This window comes from Manis pentadactyla, chromosome 4 (assembly GCF_030020395.1).
Source record: "Manis pentadactyla isolate mManPen7 chromosome 4, mManPen7.hap1, whole genome shotgun sequence".
Lineage (NCBI taxonomy): Eukaryota > Metazoa > Chordata > Mammalia > Pholidota > Manidae > Manis > Manis pentadactyla.
In genome coordinates this window covers 159043286-159069948 of record NC_080022.1, presented here as the reverse complement: position 1 = coordinate 159069948, position 26663 = coordinate 159043286, and the positions used below count along the sequence as shown (strand labels likewise).

The following is a 26663-nucleotide window of genomic DNA, read 5'->3' as shown; positions in this document are numbered from 1 at the left end:
GTATGTGAGAACACAGCTCTCTTCCCCACCTTGCTGCCTGTGATGTTGCTATTCTCCCGGTCACCCAGGTTTGTAACCTGGGAATGTCTGCCTCCAATTGGAAAGGCCACAAAGAGACCAATGTCTGGCATGTCTCCTCTTCCCTCCCTCCCTGAACCCCATTCTTTATAGCACACCTGGGCAAATTGTCCTTCAACCCAACACTGCTTGAAAGACCCTACATTACTTCCCTGCTCAGACTTTTATACCCAACTGAACTGTGTAGTTACTGAGGCCACCATGATCTATCCCACCCTATCTGTTCAAACCTGTCTTCTCATGTTCCTCAAAAGAGTAATGAGCAGCTGACACATATTACAAATAAGCTTTGCTCTCATGATCTGTTAATTCTCACCATGCTAACTGGAAGCCAAAAGGGGAAATGTTATCCCTATTTTGTAGTCTGAGAGACTGTCACACCAGTAAAAACTGCAGTAACCCAAACGAGAACCCAGAGCTTCAGACTTGTCTTGTGCAAATGTCACTGTAACCTGGACACATGCCTTCCTCAGCTGAAGCTGAGGAAACCCACGTGGAGGGCCCACTCCTATAAGTAATGCTTCAGGGGATCCAAGAACTTCTGCCCTTGTCAACACTGAGTAGGGGAAGAATAGTTACCTTTGGAATGGATGACCAGGCTAAGTCAGGCAGGAGGACAGTGGACCAGGTATGCCAACCAGTGAAGTGCACACGAGAGCAGTCTGCAAGGGCTCAGCAAGGGACTTGAGGCTTGAGTTGATATTAGGTGAAGCTTCTGAGTGGAAACACCATTGAAAAGGGAACTGAAGGTGTCTAAGGACAGTGGTGGCTGGGAAGGCACGCCTAGCAGAAAAACAGCACACACACTTCAAATCCTACTCACCCTTCAAGGCTCCTGGCACACTTTTATAACATAATTTAAAAGGATTCCTCTTCATCTTATCATTTGGAAGATCACTTTTATCTTCCCAACTAGATCTTAAGCAACTTAAAGGCAAGAATGAGGTTACCCTTCCATCCTCTCCACACTAGGGAACTGATGATGCGTTTTGCCCACACCAACTCCGGGAAGAATTATGAATTCCCCAGTAAACCTCACACATTTCACTATGTTTTCATCACTGAGATTCAACCTAAAGAAGATTTGCTAAGGCCTGGCCTCCCTTCTTCCAGGCTTAGGCCTGCTGCATGCAAGTCCCAGTGTGGTTTAATAGTCAGTGTACTGGTGAGGGTGTGGGGAACAGGACTTCTCACACATCACTGGTGGGATATAACTTAGCAGTTTCTATGGAAGATAATAACCAAACTGAAGACAAGTTACCACTGCTAGGAACGCCCCCACAGCTATTAGCCAACCTGCAGCACAAGAAAATGTAGAAATAACATACTTTGGTCAATCGGGCACTGATTAAATCACTACAAATCCATACAGGATCTCTGAGACATGTTAAGTGTAAAAAAAGGTAAAGGACAGTATGCAGTGCCCCCCATGTATATACCCAAAACATTTCTGGAATGGAAATGATGACAGTGGTGGCCTTGGGGAAGGGAAAATGGGTGGCTGAGGGCTAGGGGTGGGAGACTGCCTCTTCACCCTTAATTTTAAGCCACGTACATGTATAATTTAAAGAATTATGCAACAAATAACTTTTTTTAAATGTCTTCATCACTAGAGCAAAGAAACTGCCTTATAAACCCAGAAACATAAGGGTTGGAGTAAAAAAATGACCCAAATTGGTCCTCTGAGAACAGAATCATCTCCCCCACCTCTTTAAGCCCTCCTGCAGAAGCCTGACCCAGAATTTGGCACCCAATGGTTGTATAATGTTGCCTAATTAATGAAATTTACTTCCCCAGCTAAAAGGAAAGCATTCCCCAAACAAGAGGAATTGCAAAACAGTGAGAAAGGTGGGCAGGCAGAAGCAGCATGGCCGAGAACTGCTTTGGCCTCGTCTACTCATTCACCTTCCATTAACTGAGCACCCACATACACAGAGTTGTACAGGCTGAGGTGTAGGCCCTGCCCTTTGCATGAGACAGAGGAGACTGCACAAGAAGGTCAACAGGGCAGAAAAGCTACATGGAGTTTAAAATAAGGAATTTCTGAAGCAGCTTATTACTCATAGCTGAAAATCACTGGCTTGATCATAAATACACAAAGGCTACAATTTCAAAGGGATATTTATTTAACACAAGCTATGAAGAAAGCAGGACAGTTCAAGGACTTATATGCACACCTTGAAACCAGGGAGGCAGGTAGATGCTGGTGGAGAGCCATCCACATTAGCTGCCCCCTCTCTTGGCAATCCAGTTACCTACAGAGATGTCATCTAAATCCAGTCTTTAACTGGATGTAATCATTCATTCATTCATTCATTCATTCATTCAATAAATCTTTACTGAGCAGCCTATTATGTTCAGGCCTAAGCTAACTGTCTCCAGCACATTCAACCCATCAAATTAAAGTTGTAGTTTTGGCCTTTGTCTTACCATCAATGATAGGTTCTCACTCTTACACAAAGCCCAAGACAGCTTGGCCTCTCAAGTTAAAGCTCAAGAGTTCAATAGCAAAAAATACAAAGATTATCTGCAGAAATATTGGCTAAGGGACCAACTGTATGTGCAAGTTAAATCTCATGAATCCAGAAAAGAGAAACATGCCAGAGAATCAAATGTAGCCAGTCCACATGTTAACACAAAAATCTAAGCAAAGCTACTCAGAATGAGTCCCTTCAAACAACACTTACAAAGGTTTCTTCATGCTATTTACAATTTTAAAGTAAATTTGCTTCCAAAGCAGCTAGGGAATTCTTTACTTAATACCTTTCTAACACAAAGTTCACATAACTGCTTCTTTCAAACCACGATACTGAGCATTATCAGAACCTAGAAGTAGGATCTAAAAGGCAGCAAATATAATGCCTTAGAGATCAAGAAACATTTACACAGTTCAACTGTTAAAAATAGCTCAACGTCCATCTAGTGAATACAGTCAGATGTCAGTATACAAGTTCTTCAGGTAGGAGGAAGACCTTTCGACTGTTCTTCAGGTGCCTCCAAATGCTGATTCTGTGGAACTTCTTTCAGAGGCTGGTTTTTTCCCAACACAGTTTGCGGTTTCATACCCCTGAGTTCAGATTTCCAGGAAACGTGATCACCTTCCTGCTGCTTAAAAGACCAGACATGTACATCACACAGATGTCATCATTTTCACTCAGTTAACGGTCTGAGCATATGTGTAGGCACATTCTGTCACTGAATAAAAATCTCTACACAACCACAATTTCAAAAGCCCTAATAACAATTCACTCGCTCCAAGCAGCAGTCATTAGCACAAAATTCCAGTATATTCAGTCTAACTGGATTTGACCTCGAGTTTAGGAACATGAGCCAAGGTTAGGGAAAAAAAAACAAGCTCTCCTTTCACCTCTAATAAACAGATAAATCCTAATTTTAGTAATAAAATACTCACCATCCTTGCTTCCCTCACTCGTCTTAAAATGACACCTTCTGCCAATAAAGCTTTCCCTGTTTCTACAAACAGCTTCTCTTCATCTGTTTCTCCAAGATTCTGTAGCTCAAGGTACTTCTCCACAAACCTGGAATTCCAAGCGGTCACATCTGAGGTCTGCTGTCACAGAGTATCAAGCATCCCCTTAACAAATCTTGCTATAGGAACATCTTTTTCCTCAGGTGGAATTCAACCATACTCCTCAAACTGATAACTAAATCCTTAAAAAAAAAAAAAAATGTGACCCAGGACTTATAAAATGGCTTACTGTTGACAGGTAGACTTGAAGTTTGGATTAAACAGATCAAAAGCTTTTTGACCAGATCCATAGGCTGCATAAAATTTCCTAGAAAATACAAAAAACAATATAAATTTCCAATTATAGATAATGTCCAAGAATTAAGTAAGAAATAACTCCTAGGTCCTAAGAAGGATAACATGACTTAAAGCCTGAGCCTAACAGTTTTTGTAGTTTTTTAAAAAATAGTAATACATGCATGTGGTGAATACATCACGTTACAAAAAGGCATCCAGTGACAAGCAACACTCCTCACCTCTGCACCCCAACCCCTGAGTTCCCCTCCCACGAAGCAACACTAACCAGTTTCTTGTCTATCCATCCAGGAATATTCTACCAATAGACCAGCATATATGCACTATTCTTCCCTGTCTCCAACCCTGAGGATAGTAAACACTATTTTACATCTTGCCCTTTTTATTCAGTAGTTCTTAGAGATCACTTCAAACCAGTGCCTGATTTTTTTTTTCAGCCCTTTGCTACTCTAGACAGTACTGCAATGATTACCTTTATCTGTATTTCTTAGTGCATTGTGCAAGTAAGTCTGTGAATGAATTTTTAAAAATGGTATCGAGTCAAGGTATGTGCATTTGTAATTTGGCCTTCCAAACTGCTTTGAAAAGCAGTTGTGCCAAATTGCACTTGAACCAGTAACATATGAGTGCCTATTTCCCCATACCCAGACCAAATTATTTAACATTTTGATCTTTATCAATTTGATAGGTGAAAAATTATAACTCATTATAGTTTTGTTTTGCTTATAAAACACATTAGATATCTTTTTGTATGGAAAAGCAAACTGAATTTCCTTTTCTGTGACCTGTCTATGGTCTTTGTCCATTTTTTTAACTTGATCTTTTTATTATTCACCAATAAGAATATTTATAGCATGTAGATGGAAAATTAACCCTTCCTCATACATGTTGCAAAAGTTTATCCCAGTATGTCAACTGACCTTTGATTTTGCTTGTGGCATTTTTTTATGCATAAAATTTTAGTATTTTCATGTATGGCTTCTGGGTTTTATGTGATGCTTAGAAAGGCCTTTATCACTCAAATTATTTTTTTAATTCTCCCATTTTTTCTTCTAGTACTTTTATGATTTCACTTTTTACATTCATTCAGGTTTTGACATATCTAGAACTCATTTTATTTATAAAATGTTCTTTAAAACACCAAAAAAAAACCCCACAAAGATAAAGGTTAACAAAACTACTTAAATACAAGTTATTTTAGCATTAACAGTAATGATAAAAGAGAGCAGTAAACTATTCCACATTCTCCAATGACCTATAACCCACTTCCACTACGATCCACACAGTACAATTAACGTATAAATGAACTTCAAAAGCATCTCAACCAAGTATATACAATGGGCCTGAATGTGCTTAAAAAGTATTTAATGCCCCCAAAATCTCATGTCCTACCTTGAAAATTTCCAAGCAGAGCAAGAACATATTTATTCCCCTATCTCGAAGGAGTGTTGTTGGGGGAAAAAAATTTCACCTAAAATGAAAGACGCCTTAACCTCAACAGAGAACAATGACTGTAAATTCTGTTTTCTTACATCCAAGAACAGGGTTGAAAATAAGGGATATGTATTATTTTCAATTAGGCACAACCTCTTATCTTAACATTTAAGAAAAAAGTAACTACACAAATTCTAGGTACTAAAAACTAACTGACAACAGTTTTTTGAGGAAAATAGTTTGTTGGTAAATTCCCAGTGATTTGACCTCCTCGAGGCTCACAGTCTTCATCAATAAAATGGAGACAAGAATACCTACCTTACAGGATTGGAGTAAGGCCTAAATGAGATAATGTTTGTTTTGTCAAGGGCTTAGCACAGTGCCTGCCACAAAACAGATGCGCAGAGCCACAAAACAGATGCGCAGAAAGAGGCAGCTATAACTGCAAGATGATCAGTCCTGTTGCTGGACGCCAGATTCTACTTCTCACCTTGTATCTCTCACGTCAGGGAGGGGCGCTGACTCCCTAGTTTGTCTAGATATATAAGACCTCCACAGGGCAAGCCCGGACTCAATTCCTATTTAAGTTACCAGACTGCTAGCTAAACCTTTCCTTCCGAAGTTCTGCTGCGTCCTGCCCGCCCTATGAGCTTCGCACTCACGCTCTAATTCGATCCTCGTGATAAAAGATGTCCTGGATGTGAGCCTTGGCTTTGCCATATCGCAGGCGGGGCCTTCTGAATACCGGCTCTCTCAGAGGGGGAAAGGCGTTATATACGTCAAACCAGAGAGGCTTCTCCTTCAACACCCCAGCCCGCATCAGGTCCCGAGTCCTTAAGGAAGGGAAAATAACGAAAGCCTGTCATGTACAACAGCCTAAGCCCCTGAATCAGTTTAGCCACCACAACCGGAGACATCTGCGGGCTCATGGACCAGCAGGAAGACGGAAAAGAGCAGGGGTGCTCCCCACCTAGAGATAAGGTATTTCCAAATTACAAACCAACCTAACAATGCTATCTTCTTCTACGCGTCCCACCCGCCTTCCCCATCCGTTGTCCCGTCGAGGAAAACGCAGAGATGGTCCAGCCGGGCCCATCGGCCTCCTTCCTCCTCCTAGAGCTCTCCACCCGAAGAGGGGGAGAGGTGCAATCTTAAACGTGAGAGAGTCAAGGAGTGGTGTCGTCAAGCACAACTATTCAGAGTCAGGCGAGAGCACAAGAGAGCCTCCCTCGGCGCCAGCACCGGCCCTCCGGAGGTCTCGCCGGCTCAGACCCACCCAAGGAAGAGCGGGGCCCGCTGAGGACCTCTGCCCGGGGAGGCGCCCTCAGCCCAGCCCGGGTCCGAGTACACACCGCGTGAAGATGCTGCCCACAGCTTCCAGCCGCGTCCCCGCCATGACGGACGCCTCGGATCAGACGCGACCGGGGGCTACCGGAACCGGAAGCGCCGATGGCAGGCAGATGGGCGTAAATTGCTGGCCGAGCCCAGGATTGCCGCTCTGGCGCCGCGGCCCCAACGGGAGAGCGGAGCCAGGCAGAAGCAAAGGATGGGCCGAACTGCAGCGTCCCTAGGCCACCCGGCAGGCTCAGACGTGAACACTCGATAGCCGAGCCGAAGGGAGGGAGCGAGCCCAAGCCGGGCAGAAGCAATAAATGACCGATGTAGAGGAGGAATTAACTGTGGTGGTGGTTTTCTCTCTTTGGGACCTACAGCGCCGACTCCTCGAGAAGGTGGGGCCACGCCTAGGGAGGATGATGGGAAGGTGCCTCCAAAGTCCCGGGGAAGTAACCCAGGCCGTGGAATCCACAGAGGCCGAGGGGAGAGGTCGGCAGATGTAGGCCCGGACTGCACCTAATCTTAGTTGGACTCACAGACTATGCAGAAGGAAACCGAGGCCCTGGGAGGAGCAGTCACTTGCCTAAGGTGGCACTAGAGTCCTAGCCTCCGCCCTCCGTCTCCTGCTGTTCAGCGCTCCCCATTAAAGCCTCAGACCCTGGAGCGCCTTCTGCATACGCTCTAACAGGGATGCTGCCGGCAACTAGAGTTACTCTGCGGGAAGCGTGCTGGCTAGCTGCTCTTTCAGCTTGAAAAGTGAGTGTCCGTCCGGAATACGCACTCCGAAAAGGAAACTCAAAAATATGGGGAAAGTAATCTCTCAGGGTTACCTTTAGGTCCAATAATCATACTTCGGGTAAAGTACCCCATAGAAAACACAATTTCATGAGGATATTTATGCAAGGATCGGCATTGCAGCATTATTATAGGGGGGAGAAGTCCGTCATATGGAAAATGGCTGGAAAAGCGTGGTTCATATAGTCTGCAGAATCCTATGCAGCTATTCAAATGAAGGAGATCAAGTGTGTTTGCCTAGATGAATGCCCATGACCAGAAATGCCTTTAGTGGGATCCTAACCTGCTAAGAGAAAGAAGAAAACTCCTTTATTTGTGTTTGTGTTTGCACGAGAATAGAAACTATGTGGAAGGACGCACAGGCTGTGAACATAGGTTATCTCCAGTGAAATTGCTGGAGAAGGGGGCCTTTTTTCTTTGTATCTCCCTCAGACTTTAACCTGTAAAAAGTTTGTATTCACATTTGAACGTTTAAACCCAGTGACATGTTTTGGATCACATACATACAAAATATCTCCCAGGAGCCCATGATCTTTTGTCAGCCCGAAAGAGCATCAAGTCAAACCAGAATCCTCCCACTCAGTGAGAGGCTGGCGAGGAGGAGGAAAGAAATGTTTGATGAGCAGCTACTGCTTGTGTTTTCTCAGAGAATCCACACGCCTACTCACAAGGTGGCTGTTATCCTCAATATAGATGAGAAAGTGAGGCCGCGGGGGATTAAGTAACTAGTCTGATAGGTAACACAGAGCCAGGCTTCCAGGCCAGCCTGGGCCCTTTCCAGGACCCTGAAATGCCCCCTTAGCTATGCCTTCAAATTGGAGACTGGTGGATGGAGGACGTCAGGCAAAACTGGCTCCAGGGACAGGAAACAGAGTGATTTGATGCCCACGGCTGACCAAGAGATGGGCTTCACTGCTGCCTTGGGGCCCTCTGGAACAAGGAAAAGCACAGCTCTGGCTGCTGGGCCAAGTGTGGAGATTCCAGTCTTCCAGTCCCAGAAAGGTATGACATACTTTGCTCTGGGAAGAGCAAACGGGCTCCTGGCTAAATATAGTCTTCCTAGACCCATAGAAAGTTTCTAATTCTGTCCAAGTCAGAGTTAGCTGCCAGCCTAGACCACACACTTCCTTTCTCCCTCTCGGGCCTGCCCCCATAGGCCACTGCAGTTACTGCTGCTAAAGATTTGGAAAGAGTTATTCCAAATTCAGAGTGGGGAGCCAAATACTCAAACCCTCAATGGGGGAAGAATTGCAAGGGGAATATTTTCTCTCTAGATCTTCTGGGGGAAGTCCCTTCCATTTCTGAGCCCTTCAAATTTCTCCTGCAGCATCATGTTTAATGTTTTAGTGACTGAGGGAGCAGATGTTAGTAGATCAAGTAGGAGGACCATGGAGACATGTGAGCAAGATGGATTGGGAACCCTCTGAGCCTGCAGCAGGGAGTGGGTGCCCCAGGGAGGGTTCATTCATAATATAGGAGGAAGCTGAACAGGCAGCTGGGAGCAGGCAGAATTGACATTACAGGTTTTCTGTCTTCTCACCAGGACCTCTCAAGGCTGCAAGGGGCTCATACACTCATGCTGTGCTCTGAACCCAGAACCTGGATTATCTCATTCAATTGTTTGACTACCTGATGCCATAGGTAATGTCCTGGCAGTCTTACAGATAAGGAAACAGAACTTATAAACTCTCCAAAATAACATATTCTTTCCACTACACCACTTGGCCCCATTTTCATCCTACCACATCACACTGTAGATGTGCCCACTAATCATGTGGGCAAGTTACATAACTTTTTAAGCCTCTGTTTCCCCATCTGTTAAAATGTGGATGGTCAGTTATCTGAGTGGCTTGTTGCAAGAGTAAGAGTGATCATTCATTCATGTAAAGCACTAATTGCAGCACCTGGCACACAGCAGGGGCTCAAAACAATCCTGATGACTATTATAGCACTGCTCTTACTGTTGTGTCCTGTAAACCACTGATTGCCACCTGGGACTGCAGCATTTCGATGAAATTCCATAGGTTGCCTTATTGTTTGATTTTCTTGATCCATTCTCCCCACAAATATTTAAGCACTTACCTGACCCTTCGTTGAGTCGTGTAGAAGCTGACTGTCCAGTGGAAGAGACAGGCAAATTCCTAATTAGTAGGTTATGGGCTGAATGGCTTATTGATTGTATTAGTTTGCTAAGACTGCCAATAACAAAATGCCATAAACTGGATGTCTTAAACAACAGGGATTTATTTTCTCACAATTCTGGAAGCTTGAAGTCTGAGATCAAGGTGTTGGCAAGGTCGGGTTGCTTCTGAAACCTCTCTTTGGCTTGTAGATGGCCTTCTACTGCCCATGTCTTTGCATGCTCTTCCCTCTGTGTCTCTGCCCTCTTCTTATGAAGTCATATTGTATTTGGGCCCAACTTAATCACCTCATTTTAACTTAAATACCTCTTTAAAAACGCTATCTCCAAACATAGTCACATTTTGGAGGTCCTGGAACTTAGAACTTCAACATATGAATTTTGGAGGGACACCATTAAGCCCATAACACTGACTGACAGGTAAGTCCTTGTGCTGAGTATCTTCCATTTGCCCATTCAGATCCACATCCACACTGTGCCCCAGGAGGATGACAGCAGGACTGCATCCCCCACCCCTTGCCCTCTGCTTCCAGTTGGATTCTAGTTGGTACCACGAGTGGAAGGCTTTGGCAGGGGACTAGAAGAAAGGAGAGTAAAGTCAGTCTCTATTCCCCTGGCTCCCTCCATGGACAGTCCAGGAACATAAAGTCACAGCGCCACAGGGCCGCCTCTACACAGAACTCTCTCACCAGCTTCCCGTCACTGTTCCCTCCCCTGCTCCTTCAGGTCTTGACTCAGTAAATTATGCCCCTCTGTTACTAGCCATAGGCTCCAGGCCATCCTTTGTGGCTTCCTTATACTCCACCCACATCCTTGTAAACAGTGCCCTTATTTAAATAGTGCCCAGGAGTTTGAATGACAAAAAGAGTAAGAGCAGAACAGATGTGGGAAGTGAAAATCCCAGCATATTGATGAAATCATTCCAACAGCTACCCACCTTTGGCAGAGAGCCAGGGTCAGGGAGCAATTAGCTGACTGCTTTAAAAGAGGAAGAAAGCACTAGTATATACTCGTTACACAATCCAAGGACCAGGAAGGGGAAGGGCAAGGAGGCAGGAGTGCCACCTCTCCCCTCCAGGCTGTGGAGTGCTCCCTCTCCTGGCCCAGTACCCTCCTTTGAGGCCCACACCTCCTCCTCCTTTCAGGAGTCAGTTGGAAAGACACTTCAGTCCCAGCACACACTCAGCTGGTCTGGGTCAACGTGCCTCCAGGACCTGCTCCGTCCCTCCCTAAGCTTCTCTCTGGAGCAATGCCTGTTGTAACTCTGCCTTCTTGTCTTCAGTCTGTCTAACCAGGCCTTTTGGAGGGCAGGAACCCAGGACAGGAACCCGGAGTCTTATCTCTGCTTCCGCACACCCGGGCTGGTGCTTGGCCCACAGCTTGGTCTTAGAAAGAGTTTTCTGCTGAACAATGTGATGAATAAAGCCAAATTAGGACAAAAAGGATGCAGCGATCTTCAGTCCTCCTTTGCTGGCTGCCCACATCCAGTCCTCCTTGATGGAGGCCTTCCCCACACACATCCATGTGGAGAAAGCTGGAGTTACATGGAAGAGTCCTCTACCCCACCATGTACCTGGTCATTTCTAGTTCTGGCTATCCTCTGTGCCTCATGGACAGATCCCTTTTGTAAACCTCTGGGCCTCTGCTTTGTCATCTGTAAAATGGGCATAAGCATAGCACCCAGCACAGAGACTTGTTCTGTGGGGTCAGTGGGGTTAATACCTGCAGAATGCTTAAAACAATGCCTAGTGTATTGTAACTGCTCAATAAATAGGAGTGATGGTCTAATGATTTCTGACCATTCCATGTTTAAGAACAATAGATCACATTTATTAAATCACACCTAACAATTTGCAGGTCATTTTCACATGGCTGCTCATTCATTTCTTCAGCAAACAGCAGCCTTGCCCCCAAAGAGAATCTAATTCGGGCAGAGGAGAGGGAAGCACTTCCTGCCTGCACCTGCCCTGGGAGGGCTGTAGCATCACTATGGCTTCTTTTGTAACCAAGCAAATAGGAGCCACGTGGGCCTGAAGCAACACTCTGGCTTTTTATTATTGAAATTAAAGGCTGATTGGAATCACTCTGTGAAGAAGGATGAGGACCTTGAAAGCAGATATTTCAGGACTGCTCTGGACCCTTTTCTGTGGAAGGCAGAGCAACTCAATCTGTATTGTGCACCTGAAGCTCCTGGTGATCTTGGAAAATGCAGATCCTAACTCAGTAGATCCAGGGTGAGACCTGAAACTCAATTTCTAACAAGCTCCCAGGTTGATGCCAATGCTGGTGGTCTGCAGATAGGGTGACCAACTGGCCCAAGTTTGCCCTGGACTTTCCCAGTTTTAGCACTCAAAGTTCAACATCCAAGGAACACTTAGGCCTGGAAAGCCAGGACAGTTGGGCACCATATCCACAGGCCACACTTTGAATAGTAAGTAGCAAGACAGGCTCAAGCCGAGTTTGTACAACTCTTCCCTTGCATGGAGTAACCCTTGTGACGTGATAAAGAATTGTAACTCTAGAAATGGCAGGCCAGGCAGATGGGGGTTTTATGGAGTCTGAAGCTTATGTAATCTTAGTGGCTCTTTTAAAAAAAGAAGTACAAAAATATCTTTGTTTTGCAAATTTTACAAAACATATGCGCATTTAAACAGTAAATTCCCTTCTGTCAGTTTGGCCTGAGGGGCTCACTTTTTCTTTCTGGGAAAATGGTGTTTGGCCTCTAAATGGCCAGCAACTGCCACTTCTGAGAGATGACCACCAGGTGGCAGTAGATTTACACGGCCCCTTGCAAACGCCACCCCATGCCCCTCCCAACTCCAGAAATTTCTAAATCTTCCTCTGGCTGGCCTAGCTAATCCAACAAATTAATCTGTGCTGCTGTGATAATGGGCAAAAGAGTTCGTGTGCTTCTCTAAATAGCATATTTGCCATTTAATGGAAATGCTATGAGATTGTTTTTAAAACCAGACAAAGAATGTTAATAGGTGAATTCTAGGCACACTGTTGGATCACCCATCACTGTGGAGATGTTTTTAACCATTGCTGTGCTCCATACATTGCATCTATGCAGGTTCTAGTCTTATCACCTCTTCCTGCAACCCCAGTATCTTGCTTAGTATTTAGACACCAGTTCTGGAGTTCCGTTGCCTGAGTAAAAGGATTATCACTCACTGAAGGTCGTGTTGAGTAAGGACCTTAACATCAGTTTCCTACTCTGTGAAATGGGAGTAATAATCCTGATTTCATATAATATTTGAGGGGATTAGGTAAAATAACATATATTAAAGTGCCTCAGAAAGGTGGCATACAGTAAGTGCCCAATAAGTAGCTGATTTCATCATTCCACTCCTTGCCTGCTTTCTGCCTTCTTTAAATCACCTTCTTCTCCTGTCTTTCCTCCCAACTCAACGCTGTAACAAGTTCTTCAAGGGAACAGAGGGAGGACTGAGACCTCAGCATAGTAATAACCAGGCCAGTTCTTCTGGGCACTGTTCTCCAGACCCATGATCTCCTGTCAAGTTGGGGCTGAGCCCTGGGACACCAGAGCGTACAAGGAGGGAGAGGCATGGGCTGGACCGGATTGCAGTTAGCCTGGCTCAGCACTTTTGCAGGAGATAAATCTGCGAGTGTCACCTTGAGTATATGGGTGCCCAGCTCATTTGCAAATGAGCATGGTGTGTGAAGGCAGCTGGCTCCCTCCTGGGTCCTATATGTACTGTTCAACCAGGAGGGACACATCACAGAGCAGGGGCTTTATCTTCTGCACTCCTGCTGGACCCAGCAAGTTTTCTGTGCTTTCTCTCCCCATGCCCCCTTCTCTAGTTAAAATCAGCTTCATATACACCACCAACAAAATGGTGAATGGTTCTCAAACTTTACTGCATATTAGACCCAGAGGAGCTTTTACAGTCTGACTCCCAGGCTAAATCCTAAAGCGACTTAGTCAGAATCTCTGGGAATGGGATCCAAGCATCAGAAATAATTCCAATGTACAGCAAGTTTGAGAACTGGTGTTCTACAGTAGCATTTCTCAAACCTTAATGCTCATCCAGGTCACTTGAGGAGTTTGTTAAAATGCACTTTCTGGTTCAGGAGGCCTATGGCAGAGCCCAAAATTCTATGTTTCTAACAAGCTCTGGAGGATACAGATGCTGCTGGTCCACAAACCAAACTTTGAGTAGCAAGTTTGTAGAACTGTGGTTCTCAAACTTGAGCATGTACCAGAATCATCTGGAGGTCTTGTTAAAATATAGCCCAATTGCAGACTCCGTAGACCTGGAGTACAGGGCCCAGTAACATGCATGTCTCACAAGCTGCAGCGCTGCTGCTAGTCCATAGGGCACACCCTGAACGGCAGGACTGTAGAGAAACACAGGCTTGGAGTCGGGAAGCCCTGGGGGCCTGTTTTCTGGCTTCACACTTTGCTAGCTCTGTGATCTTGGGACGTTACTTAACCTTTCTGGATTGTCGTTTCATCATCTATAAAGGGGTTATTACTGGGCAAGATTAATTGGGCAAATACAAAACACCTAACAGACTGCTCTGTGCACTGGTCCTCAAACTCAACTGCAAATTCAAATTACCTGAGGAGCTTTAAAAGAAGCTAGCCCATAGTTGTTGATTTAATTAGTCTGAGCTATGAGCATCAGGACTTCTTGTAAGCTGCTCAGGTAATTGTGCTGTGCAGCCTGTACAAGGTACTGGCCTGGCCCATGGCTCCCAAACCTCAGAGTCACAGATTGCTGGGCTGCACTCCCAGAGTCTCTGACTCAGTAGGTCTGGGGTAGGGCTGAGAACTGTGCTCTGCTCCAGGCATTACAACAGCTATCAGTAAAGAAAGCACAGAGCTGGGGTTAGAGGGTACTCTTGGTTTGCCCAGGTCCAAACAGCCCCTGGGGAGCACCACCCACTATCACTGGTATGCCAATTTACACCCACCTCCATCTAACTGGGGTGGGGTGGGGGAACCTCTTGTTAGGAGGAAGGGAGGAACTTGCACTGCCTGTCTGGATGAGAGTCAGACCGCTGAGCTAAAACATGGCATCAAAGGCAACCGCAATGGCCTTGGCCTGGGTGACCTAGAGCCCAGAAACAAGATGCGTGAGTGGAAGCCACACGGCCTTAGGGCTCAACACGGGAAGAACCTTATAACCTTGGGAACTGCCCTGTCTGGAAAGGGCACCTTCCTCTTTTGGCTCTGAGTTCCCTGGTGTGGGAGGTAGTCCAGCAGAGTTGGGGAGCAGGGAAAAGCCAGCGATATTTGAAGCGGAAGATCTCTGCCGGCCGTTTGAAGTCTGAGGTGGCACATCCCTGCAGCCTCCCATCCAGCCGGCCGTTACTCCAGAAGCTTTCTGTTTATTTAGGGAGGTGACCGGCTGGAGCTTTCGCAACAGACTGGCTTTCCCGTTGTTGGCGTTTTCCTTTACCTCTCAGCAAGCTGTTTTACTGTCCCAGGGCAAACAGGAAGGCCAACGGCGCTAAGCAAAGCCAGCAGGTCGGCGAGGTTGCATTCAGTGCTGGCAGCAGGTGCCACCTCGTGAGTGCATAGCAGAGACGGCTGAGCCCTTAGGGCTTAGAGACGCTGAGCAGCGAGTTAACGCGGGCGGGCGAGGGGGCCCTAAGGGCTCCGGGGGCCAAACCCTGCGCAGGACGGAGCAGAGAAGAGGAGGGTCCAGCCCACGCCACCGGCCACATCAGAGCACCAAGAGAACACCAAGTCTTTATTACAGGAGTTCCTATGAAACAACTCCAAGAAAAAACCCACATAGAAGAAAAAACGACTAACAAGCAACACACACAGACGTGGGGCCCGGGGCTTCCCCGCCATGCGCCGGGTACTGGCGCGAGGAGGGATCAGAACCACGGCCCGGAGCCCCCTTCCTCTGCCCCTCAGGGTCGGAGCCTTCTGCAGCTCGGGCTGGCGGCCCGGGGGGTGGGGGGCTCGTGGGGGCCACTGGCATGGCTGGGGAGAGCGGCGGGTCCCGCTGGGCAAGGCGGGCCCCGCGCTAGCGCCCCTGGCCCGGGGTGCTTCCAAACTTGGTCACGCTCCGCGGCCTCGGCGACGCGCCCAGGCCCCTCCCGCGGCGGCCTCCCAGAGCAGGGGAAGCTCGGCTGCCCGAATGAGCCCAGGGGCCCTCATCTGGCACCGCACAGGGGCGGGAGGAGCGAGGTGCAATTGTGGCTCCCACCTCCGCCTCTGGCCCTGGGCGGCCGCCACGCCCTCATTATCTCGGGGTGACTTGAGGCCACCAGGGCCCCGCCAAGGGTTGCCTCCCACTCCCAACCTCCCAATCCCGCACGGTGGGCTAGGCTGGGCTGGTTCCACATTCCGGCCCCGAAGCCTCGTGCCTGCCTAGGCGTCCTGGTTCTCTGGAGAGGTCCTTGCGTTGCTATTTACACAGTGGGGCCAGAAAAAGTGGGGCAGACCCCCTCCTGTTGGTAGTGGTTGGTGCCGGTAAGGGTCTTAGAACCGTGGTTTCCCTCCTCGGGTCATTCACCAGTCGCTCTAGGCAAGGGGCACCCAGCAAGCCTCCCTAACCCCAGCGCTCCCACGCAGTCTGGCAGTTCACAGCCCTGTGCCTTCTCAAAGGTCATTTCAGAATCCACCACTCCCCACCCTTAGGACATCAGGACTTCTAGGCAGAGTTATCCCCCCACCCCCACCCAACCATAAGCCGTCACTGTTGTGTGACTGCAGGGTCCCATCCAGAACTAGCTTATGTCTTCTGTCAAAGTAAGAACTACCCCTTCCTCGTCAGAGTCCTCCAGCTCCTGAGGGGCCGCTCTCCTGACCCCTGCTGGGAGGCTTACGTCAGCCCCCAGCAGAGCCACCCTGAGCGGCCCAGGCAGGGCACAGCAGATACCTCTCTTTGGTGGCCCATCACTCCTCAGAGGGGGCCCAGGTGATTGCCCAGGGCTCTCCCACCAGGGATTCTGTACGGAGGTTGTGCCGAGGGTTGGCAGCCCTGGAGAAAGGCTGAGATGCAGGAGGCATGGGAATAAAGGGCCCAGGAAGCCCAGGGGAGCCGGGGATAGTGGTGGGGGATTAGGCAGTGTCTGCGGCCCAGCAGGACAGAGGGGAGTGAGGGAGGGGGGCTCCACCTTCAGGCCAAAGAGCTTCTGGCAGGGTCATTCTGCCCTTTGGGGCACTCCAGGCTTTGTCTGTTTTCTGAGATTTTTTAAAAGAAGTTGGGGGAGGAGAGAGTGATGTGGGGAGGTCCTGCATTTCCACTCATTGCCCACAGAACAGAACATCCTGGTTACAAAAGGGGCTGTGATTGGCTGCCACCCTAGGAGCCCCAGGTCCTTCCTCCAAGCATAGCACGCAACTCCCAAGTTCTAAGTCCCATGAAAATGGCAGTGACAGTGGCAGTGGTTGGGCTGGACTGTGGCCGGAGAATCACTGGGCCCGGGTACTCAAGCACCATCTGTCCGGCTGCAGCTGGGCCCTTCAGCTGGGGGCCGGTTTTGCTGTCTGGCTGTCTCCATCAGGTCTTCAGCAAAGAGGAACTGCAGGTATCTGGTAGGGAAAAGGGAGGGGAGAGGTCTTTTTAAGTGGAGCCCAGTGATCTTTCCTCATCATTCGTTTCTGGAGAGATGGTTCTGGGCAGAAGCTTCCAAAGACAGGAGCCCTCTCCTCCCTCCAGGGACTCTAACATCAGTGTTGGAAATGTGCTGGGGTCACCCCCCAGCGCCAAATCCTAGCTCCTCATAACGCTCTAACTTGCAGAAGAGCAGGGACTCTGGCAGCTAGAGATGGAGTGGGGAGCTGGAACTGTGGATGGAAGCAGCTGTATGGGAAGGGCTGAGAGGTGGGGAAGAGGCTGGCCGCTCTGCAATTCAGTGTAGCTCAGATGAGCTGGACCAAGGGGACCTGTAGGAGCAGAAAAGTACATTGGGGTCAGGATTTGGTGGCCTCCACACACAGGCTGAGGAGTTCAGAAGTCTTTTCTTGGAAGACTCAGAGGTATAAATGAAATAAGGTAGTGATGGAGTGGAGAAAGTACAGCTGTGCACCAGACGGCGAGAGTACCAGAGCAGTGACGAGGGAATAAGGGAGAGAAATGAAATGGAAAGGCTGGAGCAGAGACTTGCTGACTTTCAGAGAGCTGGAGGCATAGCTGGAGACAAGAGAGTGGCTCAGAAGGACTGGCCGAGACGGAGATTCCAGTTTTGGAGCCAATTGCACAGAAGTATTGCTGATGCTGTAAGAGGGCAGTGGCCCCACTAAAGAGAGTGGGCGCAAAAGGGTCAAGGGCAGAGCCACGGGGAGTGAGAGAGTGGGAGGGGCCGCGGAGCTGGGAAAGTGCAGGAGAATGAACTGCAGGAGACACAAAGCACGGGAGGTCCTGGACCTGGCAGGGGACCTTCTTGAGTCAGTCTGGGGCTGCCAGCCTGCCATGGGCGAAGGTGGATGCCACCTTTTTTTTTCTTTTTAAACAGACTGTTTTTTTTTTTCTCACCCAGAATGCCACTTTTTCTCCAACTGGGTGATGAAGGAAAATAGGGAGAACTGTTTTTAAGATGAGGAGGAGGAGGAGGACTTGAGGATGGAGCTGGAAAGGGAAAGCTGGAAGACGTAGGAGAGAAATAGATGGTGACAAGGTCCTGATATGGGGGTGGCTTTGGACCAGACACGGTTTCCCTGGGGACCAGAGGAAGGAATGGCAGCAATACTGTGCGGAACCGGGGCCCTTTGCCAGGCTGTAGTTGAGCACTGCAGATGAGTGGGAAGCGTGGTGCAGCGCTGTGGGTAAGGAGAACCCATGAGAAGGGAATCGGTCTGAAGGTGTCCGGTGGGGGATGTGGCGGAGGGCCGGCTAGAAGTGACATGGAGGCCAGCCGTCCAGGCTGAGGGGAGAAGGCACTGGTACTGTACAAGGCTATGACCTCTGTACCCTGGTTTATCTCACCTCCACTACAACGATTGTGAGAATAGCAAGTATTTCTCTATAGTCTGAAATACGGCCATACCTGCCACACCGTCAGCTCAAGAAAGCCTTGTAGATGGACCCCTGGGACCAGGACAGCGGGGAAGGGCAGGCAGGCAGCTTCCTGGTGGGGGGGAGGGGCTGGAAGAGGGACAGGTTCCACTGAGTCCTGGAAGAAGTGTGACATTCCCTGTTTATCTCCCAGTGATGTACAGGAAAAGAGGAGGAAAAGCAGCCTGGGGGCCCAGTCGGAAACAGCCGCCTTGAGAGAGGCCGTTCCCTTATCTGGTTGTGGCAGATCTACACCACCACCCCGCAGCAGGCAACGGGAGAGCTGTGCGTACACATGGCCGTAGTGAGTCTGGCTCAGTTTTGTCTTCTTAGGGTGCTGTTAGCCCTGGACTGCCTTCTCAACTGGACTGTAGGCTATTCACGGTCAAAGCTGGGGTTTTTTTTTTCCTGTTCATTAACACCTGGCATAGGCAGGTGTGACTGTCTTTTGTCAAATGAATAAATAACCGGAAAAAAAAAAAACCTCAAAAGACTCATTCCCCTGCAGAACATGTGCCCTGCCACACATGGGAAAAGAAACCCGGGCCATGTGGCTGTCCAGCTGGCTGAGCCCCATGCCTCTGGACTTACTCTGCTTGAGAACACCCCATGGCAGACACCCCTGAGAAGACGCCTGGGGTGCGGCCTCGGGCAGACCCTGGAGCTGCGGCTCCTCACCTTACTGCTTACTGTCTTCCCGCGGGGCTTCCTCCACCTCCGGTGCCTCCTGTCGCCTTCCCCGGAAGTCTTCATCTGGAAAACAGAGGGAAGCTGCCTCCTCCTGCTCCCTGCAGGGCCCCAGTCAGGCAGTCCCCAGGCTGGGCAGAGGGCTGGCCCAGCTCTTGCTGCCCCCATTTGCCGGGACACCTGCTGATCCCTAGGGTATGATGTGTGGGTCTGGTGACGCAGCTGGGCACAGGGTGGCCTTAGGAGGCGGCTGCTGGCCTGGCTCTGTCACTGAGCTCTGAGACTGTGGTATAACGAGTCATAAGAAATACATATTTGGTCATTCATATGTTTCCCAGGTATATTTGGTCTTCTTCCACAGTTCCTAAAGACACTGTTGTGTCTTAAAGGTGAAATAGGTGTTTTGTCATGTTAATGAGAGACTGTCAGACCCCACCCAAAGGCGGGGCTGGAGGTTGGATCAGCCAATGATCAATAATTTAGTCAATCATGCCTAGCAATGAAGCTTTCAGAAAAAGTTCTGAGAAGATCCTATCCTCTTGAATCCTGCTTCTTGGCAGCCGAGAGCTTCTATGCTTGGGGACCTAGAACGCCTCCACATGCCACCGAGCCAGGCCCCAAACTCCATGAGGATAGAAGCTCCTTTATTTGGGACCTTGCTCTTTGTATCTCTTCATCTGGCTGTTAACTTGTGTCCTTTATGGTATCCTTTATTAAACTGGTAAACGTGTGTGTTTTCCTGAGTTCTGTGAGCCAATCTAGCAAATTAATCGAATGTAAGCAGGAGGTCGGGGGAACCTCCAACCTGTAACTGGTAGGTCAGAAGCACAGGGAACTGCGGCTTGTGACACCCAGCATCTGGAGTTGGGGGTGGAGGGCAGTGTTGTAGGACAGAGGTCTTAGCCTGGGGAATCTGGTGCTGTCTCCAGGCAGATAGCATCAGGACCTAGCTGAGTTCACCAACACCCTGCTGGTGTTGGAGAATTGCTTCGTGTTGTGGATGTGGGGGAAAAAACCCCTCCCCCACCCCCACACACATTTGGAACCAGGTCCTGGAACCCGAAAGGAATTATAATATTGTTATACTGCTGCATGACACTATTGTTGTTATAAAGGAAAGAAAAAAAACCTTTGCAGAGACCTTGGACAAGTGCTTTTCCTCAGTTTCCAAATCCATAAAATGGGATGGGGCAGTTGAACTGTCCAGATGACCTCCAAAGCCCTTCCAGCCCTTGTTTCTGTATGTCTGCTGACCACCAAAGAGCCCCTCTGCTCTGAGGCATGAGCATCAGGGTTTGGCTGTGGGCCTGGTAGGGCCTAAGGCCCTGTTTTCCAGCCCACGTGGCCTTTAGGAAAGACTAGAACACTAAAAGGCCCCTGGACCCAGAGACTGAGACTGCCCAGCGCTTGGTGCTCACGGTGAGGCCCCTCCATGTGGGCAGGCCTGTCTGCCCCCTCTGCCCCCAGAGACTACTCCCCAGAAACAGCACCTCCCATTTTGTTCTCCATGTAGAGGTCTCAGTGCTTGGGGAGGTGCAGCAGGGGCCCCATTTCAAGAGTGGAAGGAAGGGAGAGACAATATGGACCAAATGGCAGGGCCCATTCCTTAGGATCACCTGCCCACCAACCCTCGATGTTTCCTCCAGGTCGGGTGCTCCTTCCCTGACAGATTAGGTCCACCTATGAAACACCTGGGTCCCCCTCTTCGCAGGCCACCAACCACAGGCAGCTTAGAGCCCAAGTTTTGCAGCCCTTCCCGCCTCACCACACGGGTGGCCCTCCACGTCGTCCAGGAGATTGGCTGTTGATGCTGCAGCCCCCAGCCTGCCAGGCCATTCAGGAAAACTGTCACAGGGATGTGTGGGCACTGCCTGCGTCCCCCTAGTTCTACTCACTCCCTGTCCCTAACCCTGAACTGTCTGCTCCCAGCTCAGGAGGCTACCGTCATGCCAGCCTAGCACTCATATCTCCCCACAGGCCCCTTTTCTTGGGGGTAGCTGAGCAGCCAGGACCTGACTCTCACTGGCTCCCATCTCAGCATGGAGAAGCAATTTTGGCTGCTGAGTTTCTAATATCCTGTGCCCTGTTTGAGAAGCATGGATGGGAGTCTGGGTAAAAATATGAAAAACCTTATTTTTACTCAAGGTACTGAAAGTGAGAAGACTGGGTCAACATGCTTGGAATGATGCGAAAAGATCTATGGATCAATTCAACTCAATAAATTAGAGAAAGGTGTGCTGATTTTGTAGGAAGAATCAAGCTTTCTCCCAAGATGCAGCTTACCCCAGACAAAGAGTTAACAAGTTGTAGGACAACTTCTGAACCTACAGAAGGAAGGTGGGAGCTGCTGGCCTGCTTCCCACACCAGGTCGTGGTAGTCAAGATTGGCCCCAAGAGGCAGGGCGGCAGGCTGGCAGTGGGGCTCAGCCAGGAGAGGGCAAGGCCACAGAGCCAGCTGCACTCCGGAGAGGGCACAGGCTGGGAGTCCAGCCAGGGTCTCAGCGTCCTGAGCACCCTCCAGCCCACCTAGCACCAAGCCCAGGAAGGATACGCTTGATGCTTCAGCAGGTGCTTCCTCTTTGACTTCCCCATCCTGGTCTTCTCCGAGAAGGCCCTGGCCAGTTCAAACAGCTTCCTCCGGGTGGCTGGGGGCAGAGACAGCTTTGAGCCGGCAGTGGAGCACCCAGACCTGGGGGAGGCCAGGGTAGCCCCCCTCAGGGGAGGGGTTGGTGGAAGGCTGGTGGGGGAGGCAGGGAGGTGACAGGAATCACAAATGCAGGCGGGATGAGGCTGCCATCCCTGGTTGGCCTGCAGGGGCAGCACAGGCCAGGAGAGGCCAGGCCAGGGACCGCCAGCCTGCTGGCAGCCCAAGATCTGGGTATTCCTTCTTCAGCTACCAGAGACAGCCAGGCCTTCCCCCACCTCCAGTTGGTTCTGGGATTTCCATGACTAATCCGAGATTTTCCCTGAAATGGGGCCAGAAAGGATGGCAGCCTCATTCACACATGGCTGTGTGTCTGTGTGGTGGGGAGGGGAAGAAAGGGAGGCCGGACCTGGCTGGCAGAACTTTGTGGGAAGAGGTCACCAGCCCTGCAGGCCTCCTGCCCACCCAGAGTGGGCTTAGCTTGGGCCTCCCCACTCAGTCAGGCCTAGCCAGACCCCCTCAAGCCAGAGTGTGAACGCTAAAGTTAAGGGGGAGGGGAGGCAACACATTATTATTTTTCTGCAGACAGCTGGCTCAAGAGGATTTAAAACTTAATTTGTATCCAGACTACACTGCAGGGGGAAGTGAGACAGGAAGGCTGAGGGAGCTGGCTTGCGATTAAAATGTCACTGTGGTTCACCAAGAGTCAGCTTCATTAAACATTCTGGGCTCCCTCCCATGAGGCCACAGGGCCTGTCTTCTAGAGTTGGGAAGGGGACATAGGCTAGACTCACATTTTCCCATGTGTTTCAACTTGTCCCTGAATAAGGCATCTTCCGACACAGCAGGGTTGGTGTCACTGGTTCCTGGAAGGAGAAGACATCGCTGAGAACCAGCTAGAGGGAGAAGGGCTGCCCAAGGTGGGTCAGGGCCGTCCGCAGAGGACAGAGGTTCAGCCTGATGCTTCCATGTGAGGAAGGAGGCAAAGGGAAGGCTTCTTCCCTAACCAGGAGTGAATTTAAAGCAAGGACAATGCTTGGAGTTCCCGAGGAGTACTCCTTTTCCCATTGGACCCCACTTTCCCTTCTTCTGTAAAAAGGGGGACAGTGGTATGGTCTCTGTGTGCAGAAAGTCCGCTCACAGAGGCTCCCAACTGCTTCTCTGGATCAACTCTGCATTCCTCGAAGCCACGTTGGTAGCTTGAAATCAGCCACTGAGGGAGTATTTTCACATGGAAGTCACCAGATGTTAAGCACTGGGGCTTCCCCTGCACCCTGAACATTCACCAGCAAGCCACCTGCATCCCCATGGCCGAGAGTTAATGAGGGGGCAGAAGGGCAGTGTGGGCACAGAGCAGGCATTCCCCCATGGCAATTCCCTTCTCCCTCCTTCCTGGGCCAGCCCCTCTATTACTCCCCAGAGACATGGAGACATGGAGTCTTGGACTCATTGGACAGTGAGTAGGAAAGAGAATAGAGCTAGTTCCAAAGTCAGAACCTAGTGGGCCACCAGAGTGCCCCCCACTCGCTCAGCACCCACTTGGTGCCCTTCTGAAGCCCTGCTGTCCACTCTGCAACTCAGCTAATCCCAAGTCACCTTGCCTGCTAAGTCCCCTGTGAGACATGATCCATCTCAGCAGCCCTGTGTGTCTACTTAATTCAGGATCGAGGACAAGAGGCTGTTGTTGAAACTCGCAGATGCACATCTGGTGGTACTAAGCTCCCAGCCTGCTGTTTCTGAATCAATTCCTCTGGATTTTCTCTCTTCAAGCTGGGATCAGCTGAGCTCCCCATCCTTCTGCTCCTCAACCCCACCCCACCGAGTGATATTGTAAAGCCTCTTTTGGGCAAAAGCTGCTGACCCTTCCTGGGATGTGGGCCACCTGTGTGTGCAGAGGGACTGACTGACTTGAGCATGAGGCACACGTGGGCCGAGTCCAGATGTCAAATGTGGGACCCAGGCCTACTGGGCCTCTCTGCCTCATGTTTCCGGCTCCAGTTGGACCCTCTCTGTGCATCCTGACAGCCTGCTGTCCACCCTTGGCCCTCCTTCAGCCAGCTAGGGCTCCTGTGCGGCCTGGCCCTCTTCTGAGGCAATTCTTGCTTCTCACCACCTTTTACAGCAAGCTCAAAATCATCCTCCTCTAATTCCACGGCAAGGCCTACCCCATGGCAGATACCCCCAGCTACTGAGTGAATGAATGAACCCCTCCCAATGAACCCTGCCTTTCTCCTCCTCGTGCGTTTGCCATAATCAACAAGTGTGTCCTCAGCTTTGCTGGCTTATTCTACACATTTCTTACATCTCTTGCATTCCTCACAAGACTATAAGCTCCCTCAGGACAGAGCCCATGCCCTGTAAATCTCCAAGTCCTCTGTGCACCTTCCCACCATGATGGCATTATGTGGGTGGTGTGTCCCCTCCCTGCTCACACTTCAGGCACCTCTCAGTTCAGCCAGCCTGTTGACCACTCCCAGCCGTGGGCTCCAGCGGCTGCTGGGTTGATACGAACCCAGGGCTGCTAAGTGGAGAAGCCATCTCACTCTGTGGTGAGTGTGGTTGGGCAGGGGCAGAACCCTCCCTCCAGCCTAATTCCTCACCCCACCCCCAAACTCAACTCCAAATATGCGAGGCACATCGGGGGTGTGAGTCCCCTATGTCCTCTGACCTACCTCCCAGGAAGGCAAGGTTACCTGGGGCAGGAGGCGGAAAGCCAAAGTCATTTCCTGCAGCCACGCTGCTGGATTTGGATTTCTGGGACTCGTATTTCAATCGATCTGAAAAAGGACCACACTCCAGTCAGGGAAGTTAGCTCCTGGAAAGAGGCCGTTGGAGGCTGAACCCCCAGAATCGCACATGAGCACACACAAAATATGTGTACACCCATCTACCAGCTCTCAAAGAATCACAAGAACTACTGCCCAGACAAGCATCTGGAATGTTAGAACATCAGAATGAGAAGGGCCTTGGAGATCTGTAGTCCAACCCTTCACTGAAAAGGAAAGGCCCTGAGCCCCTGGCACTTTTGCTGCAGAGCAGAGCCAGCCTTCCCTCCGCAGGCCCTGCTTCCCCCCACAGCATGACGCCAGTCACGTTCATATGCACTCACACTGTGACCCTCACAAGGCAGACCTCCCACAGCCCTCCCGCTGCACCCCACCCCAAACACACTCCCACCCTGAGGGGGAAAGGCAGACAGGCTGACGAGGTGGGTCCCTGGCTCAAAGACAACCCAGCACCTGAGCCCCTGCTCTAATGTCCTCCCTCAGGGAGGCACCTGCGGACCCAGTCCCTCGACACTTCATGCCAAGGCTGGCACCTGGCACAGAGCAGATGTGCGGCAGGGATGCAGAGGGCCTAAGAGGGCACACCCCTCTTCCTCTGAATCCCAGGGGAGGGAGAAGAGGTGGCCCGTGACTCAGGTCCCTGTTGGCAGGTCCCCACAAGGGGAACTGGACACCATGTCTCAGCAGGACAGAGGCCACCCTTGGCTCCTGCTCAAGGCTGCTTCTGAGCCTAAAGGCTAAAGCCAGCACCAACCCCCTTCCTCAGCTACAGAGGAGTGGCCACTGAGCCCCCACCAGGTGTACCACCTCTCTCCAGGGCGAGGAGGAAGTCACGGTTGCGTTGCAGCTCCTTCATGAACTCCTCGTTCTGCAGGAAGAGTGCGATCCTCTCATCCTCCAAGTACTGCTTCCAGCGGCTCTCCGGGTCCCGGGCCCCAGGCCCAGCCACAGGAGGCAGGCCTCCCTCTCCGCTTGTGGGCTTCGACACCCTGGGGCTTCCCTGAGGAGGGGAACATGTGGAATGGCTGCTCACAAGGGCACACATTGCATAAAACCCATGCACATCTGGGGGTACATGTTTCCTTTCCCAGGACCCTCTGCCTGCACCCTGGGGCCTGCACGTCCTATCTGAACCCGGTCATCAGCCAAAATCCACCATAACAGGCCAGAGCCTTCTCTTCTAGAAAAGCAGCAAGGCCTTAAAAACTGGCTTTCCTCCTTCTTGGACCACCTCCCATCCCTCCATCTACAACCTGAACAGTCCCAAAAACTGATCTGCAAGCTGCTCATAGCCTATGCATAGATTCCCACACTCAAACCTCTCCTGGTACCAGCTGTCTCAGGCTGAGACCCCCTGACCCACTGCATGGGCCCCTCAGGTCACACGTACTTCTGGGGGAAGCCACCCCTGGCCCTTTTCAGGGGGTGGAAGGAAGTGCCCTGGCCCCCTGCCATTGCCTGCCCCTGTGTCCACAGCCCTCCAGCCTGGGGTGAAGGCTGCAGCCAGTCACCTTCCCTAGGTGGAACAGGAAACCTCCCGGCCCAGACAGGAAACGAAGCTTCCAGTTCAGCATTTTCCCTACAAACCCAGGGCAACAGAAATAGCTCAGCCTGGGCTTAAACACCAGGAAGTGAAACTGCCACAAACAGTGTGGGTGAGCAGAGATGCTGCACAGGCAGGTGGGGGCATCCCCCGTTACCTGTATGCTGTCCAGCTGCTGGGGCAGGATGCGGAGAAAGTCGTCGGGGAGGTTACCCAGCAGTGGCGGGTTCCAGTTCCGATAGCGCCTCTGGCTCAAAGGGGGCCCAGAGCCCAGCATATCAGTGCTGGAGGGTGGGAGGCGACAGTGAGGAGGGAACAGTCAGGCCAAACACAGGTGACCCCCAGCTCTTCACACCAGGATCCTGCTCAGAATGCCACTCCTGCTCCAAAGCCTGCCACGGCCTCCACTGCCCCCAGGACCAAGCTCATCACACTCAGGCTACCCCAGCCTCA

At 50.3% G+C, this 26663-nt stretch overlaps 2 protein-coding genes and 1 long non-coding RNA gene across 10 annotated transcripts in view; 1 reads left to right on the top strand and 2 right to left on the bottom strand.

Annotated features, from left to right (window-relative positions):
* Window positions 1-931: 931 nt before the first annotated feature.
* On the bottom strand, window positions 932-6805 carry MRPS23 (mitochondrial ribosomal protein S23). 4 transcript variants are annotated; one of them, XM_036879930.2, is made up of 5 exons: window positions 6649-6805; window positions 5959-6129; window positions 3798-3875; window positions 3491-3617; window positions 932-3186 (listed from the first exon to the last, which is right to left on the bottom strand). In XM_036879930.2, exons 1-5 carry the CDS (start codon window positions 6690-6692, stop codon window positions 3034-3036), a joined length of 573 nt encoding a protein of 190 aa, XP_036735825.2. In that variant the 5' UTR covers window positions 6693-6805; the 3' UTR covers window positions 932-3033. The 4 variants fall into 4 exon arrangements, with proteins under 4 accessions (XP_036735825.2, XP_036735827.2, XP_036735828.2 ...); XM_036879932.2 differs by having other exon boundaries at window positions 932-3183; XM_036879933.2 differs by having other exon boundaries at window positions 6573-6703.
* Window positions 6806-6928: 123 nt separating this feature from the next.
* LOC130683555 (uncharacterized) lies at window positions 6929-11354 on the top strand. 2 transcript variants are annotated; one of them, XR_008997334.1, is made up of 3 exons: window positions 6929-8428; window positions 8970-9067; window positions 10849-11354. It is a non-coding gene; the product is annotated as an uncharacterized LOC130683555 (long non-coding RNA). The 2 variants fall into 2 exon arrangements; XR_008997335.1 differs by having other exon boundaries at window positions 8970-11354.
* Window positions 11355-15267: 3913 nt separating this feature from the next.
* Window positions 15268-26663, bottom strand: part of CUEDC1 (CUE domain containing 1) — a 76616-nt gene continuing 65220 nt past the window's right edge. For 3 of the 4 annotated variants that reach the window (XM_036879927.2, XM_036879928.2, XM_036879929.2), the window contains 8 exons: window positions 26368-26494; window positions 25475-25667; window positions 24575-24658; window positions 22676-22747; window positions 21789-21882; window positions 21003-21061; window positions 19229-19303; window positions 15268-17088 (listed from right to left, as the gene is read on the bottom strand). In XM_036879927.2, the coding sequence (XP_036735822.2) occupies window positions 19230-19303; window positions 21003-21061; window positions 21789-21882; window positions 22676-22747; window positions 24575-24658; window positions 25475-25667; window positions 26368-26494 (703 nt within the window). In that variant the 3' untranslated portion in view covers window positions 15268-17088; window position 19229. Of the gene's footprint in view, window positions 17089-18542; window positions 18641-19228; window positions 19304-21002; window positions 21062-21788; window positions 21883-22675; window positions 22748-24574; window positions 24659-25474; window positions 25668-26367; window positions 26495-26663 lie in introns of all 4 variants that reach the window. The other variant, XM_057501319.1, reaches the window with a different exon arrangement.

What these genes read in the sequence shown, in the direction of transcription:
- MRPS23 (XM_036879930.2), bottom strand. Translation starts at nt 6,692, where the DNA reads ATGGCGGGGACGCGGCTGGAAGCTGTGGGCAGCATCTTCACGCG. An exon ending in GTGGGCAGCATCTTCACGCG is followed by an intron (nt 6,130 to 6,648) that starts GTGTGTACTCGG and finishes CCCTTCCTTAAG; the next exon opens with GACTCGGGACCTGATGCGGG. An exon ending in CACGAGGATCGAATTAGAGC is followed by an intron (nt 3,876 to 5,958) that starts GTGAGTGCGAAG and finishes TGTATTTTCTAG; the next exon opens with GAAATTTTATGCAGCCTATG.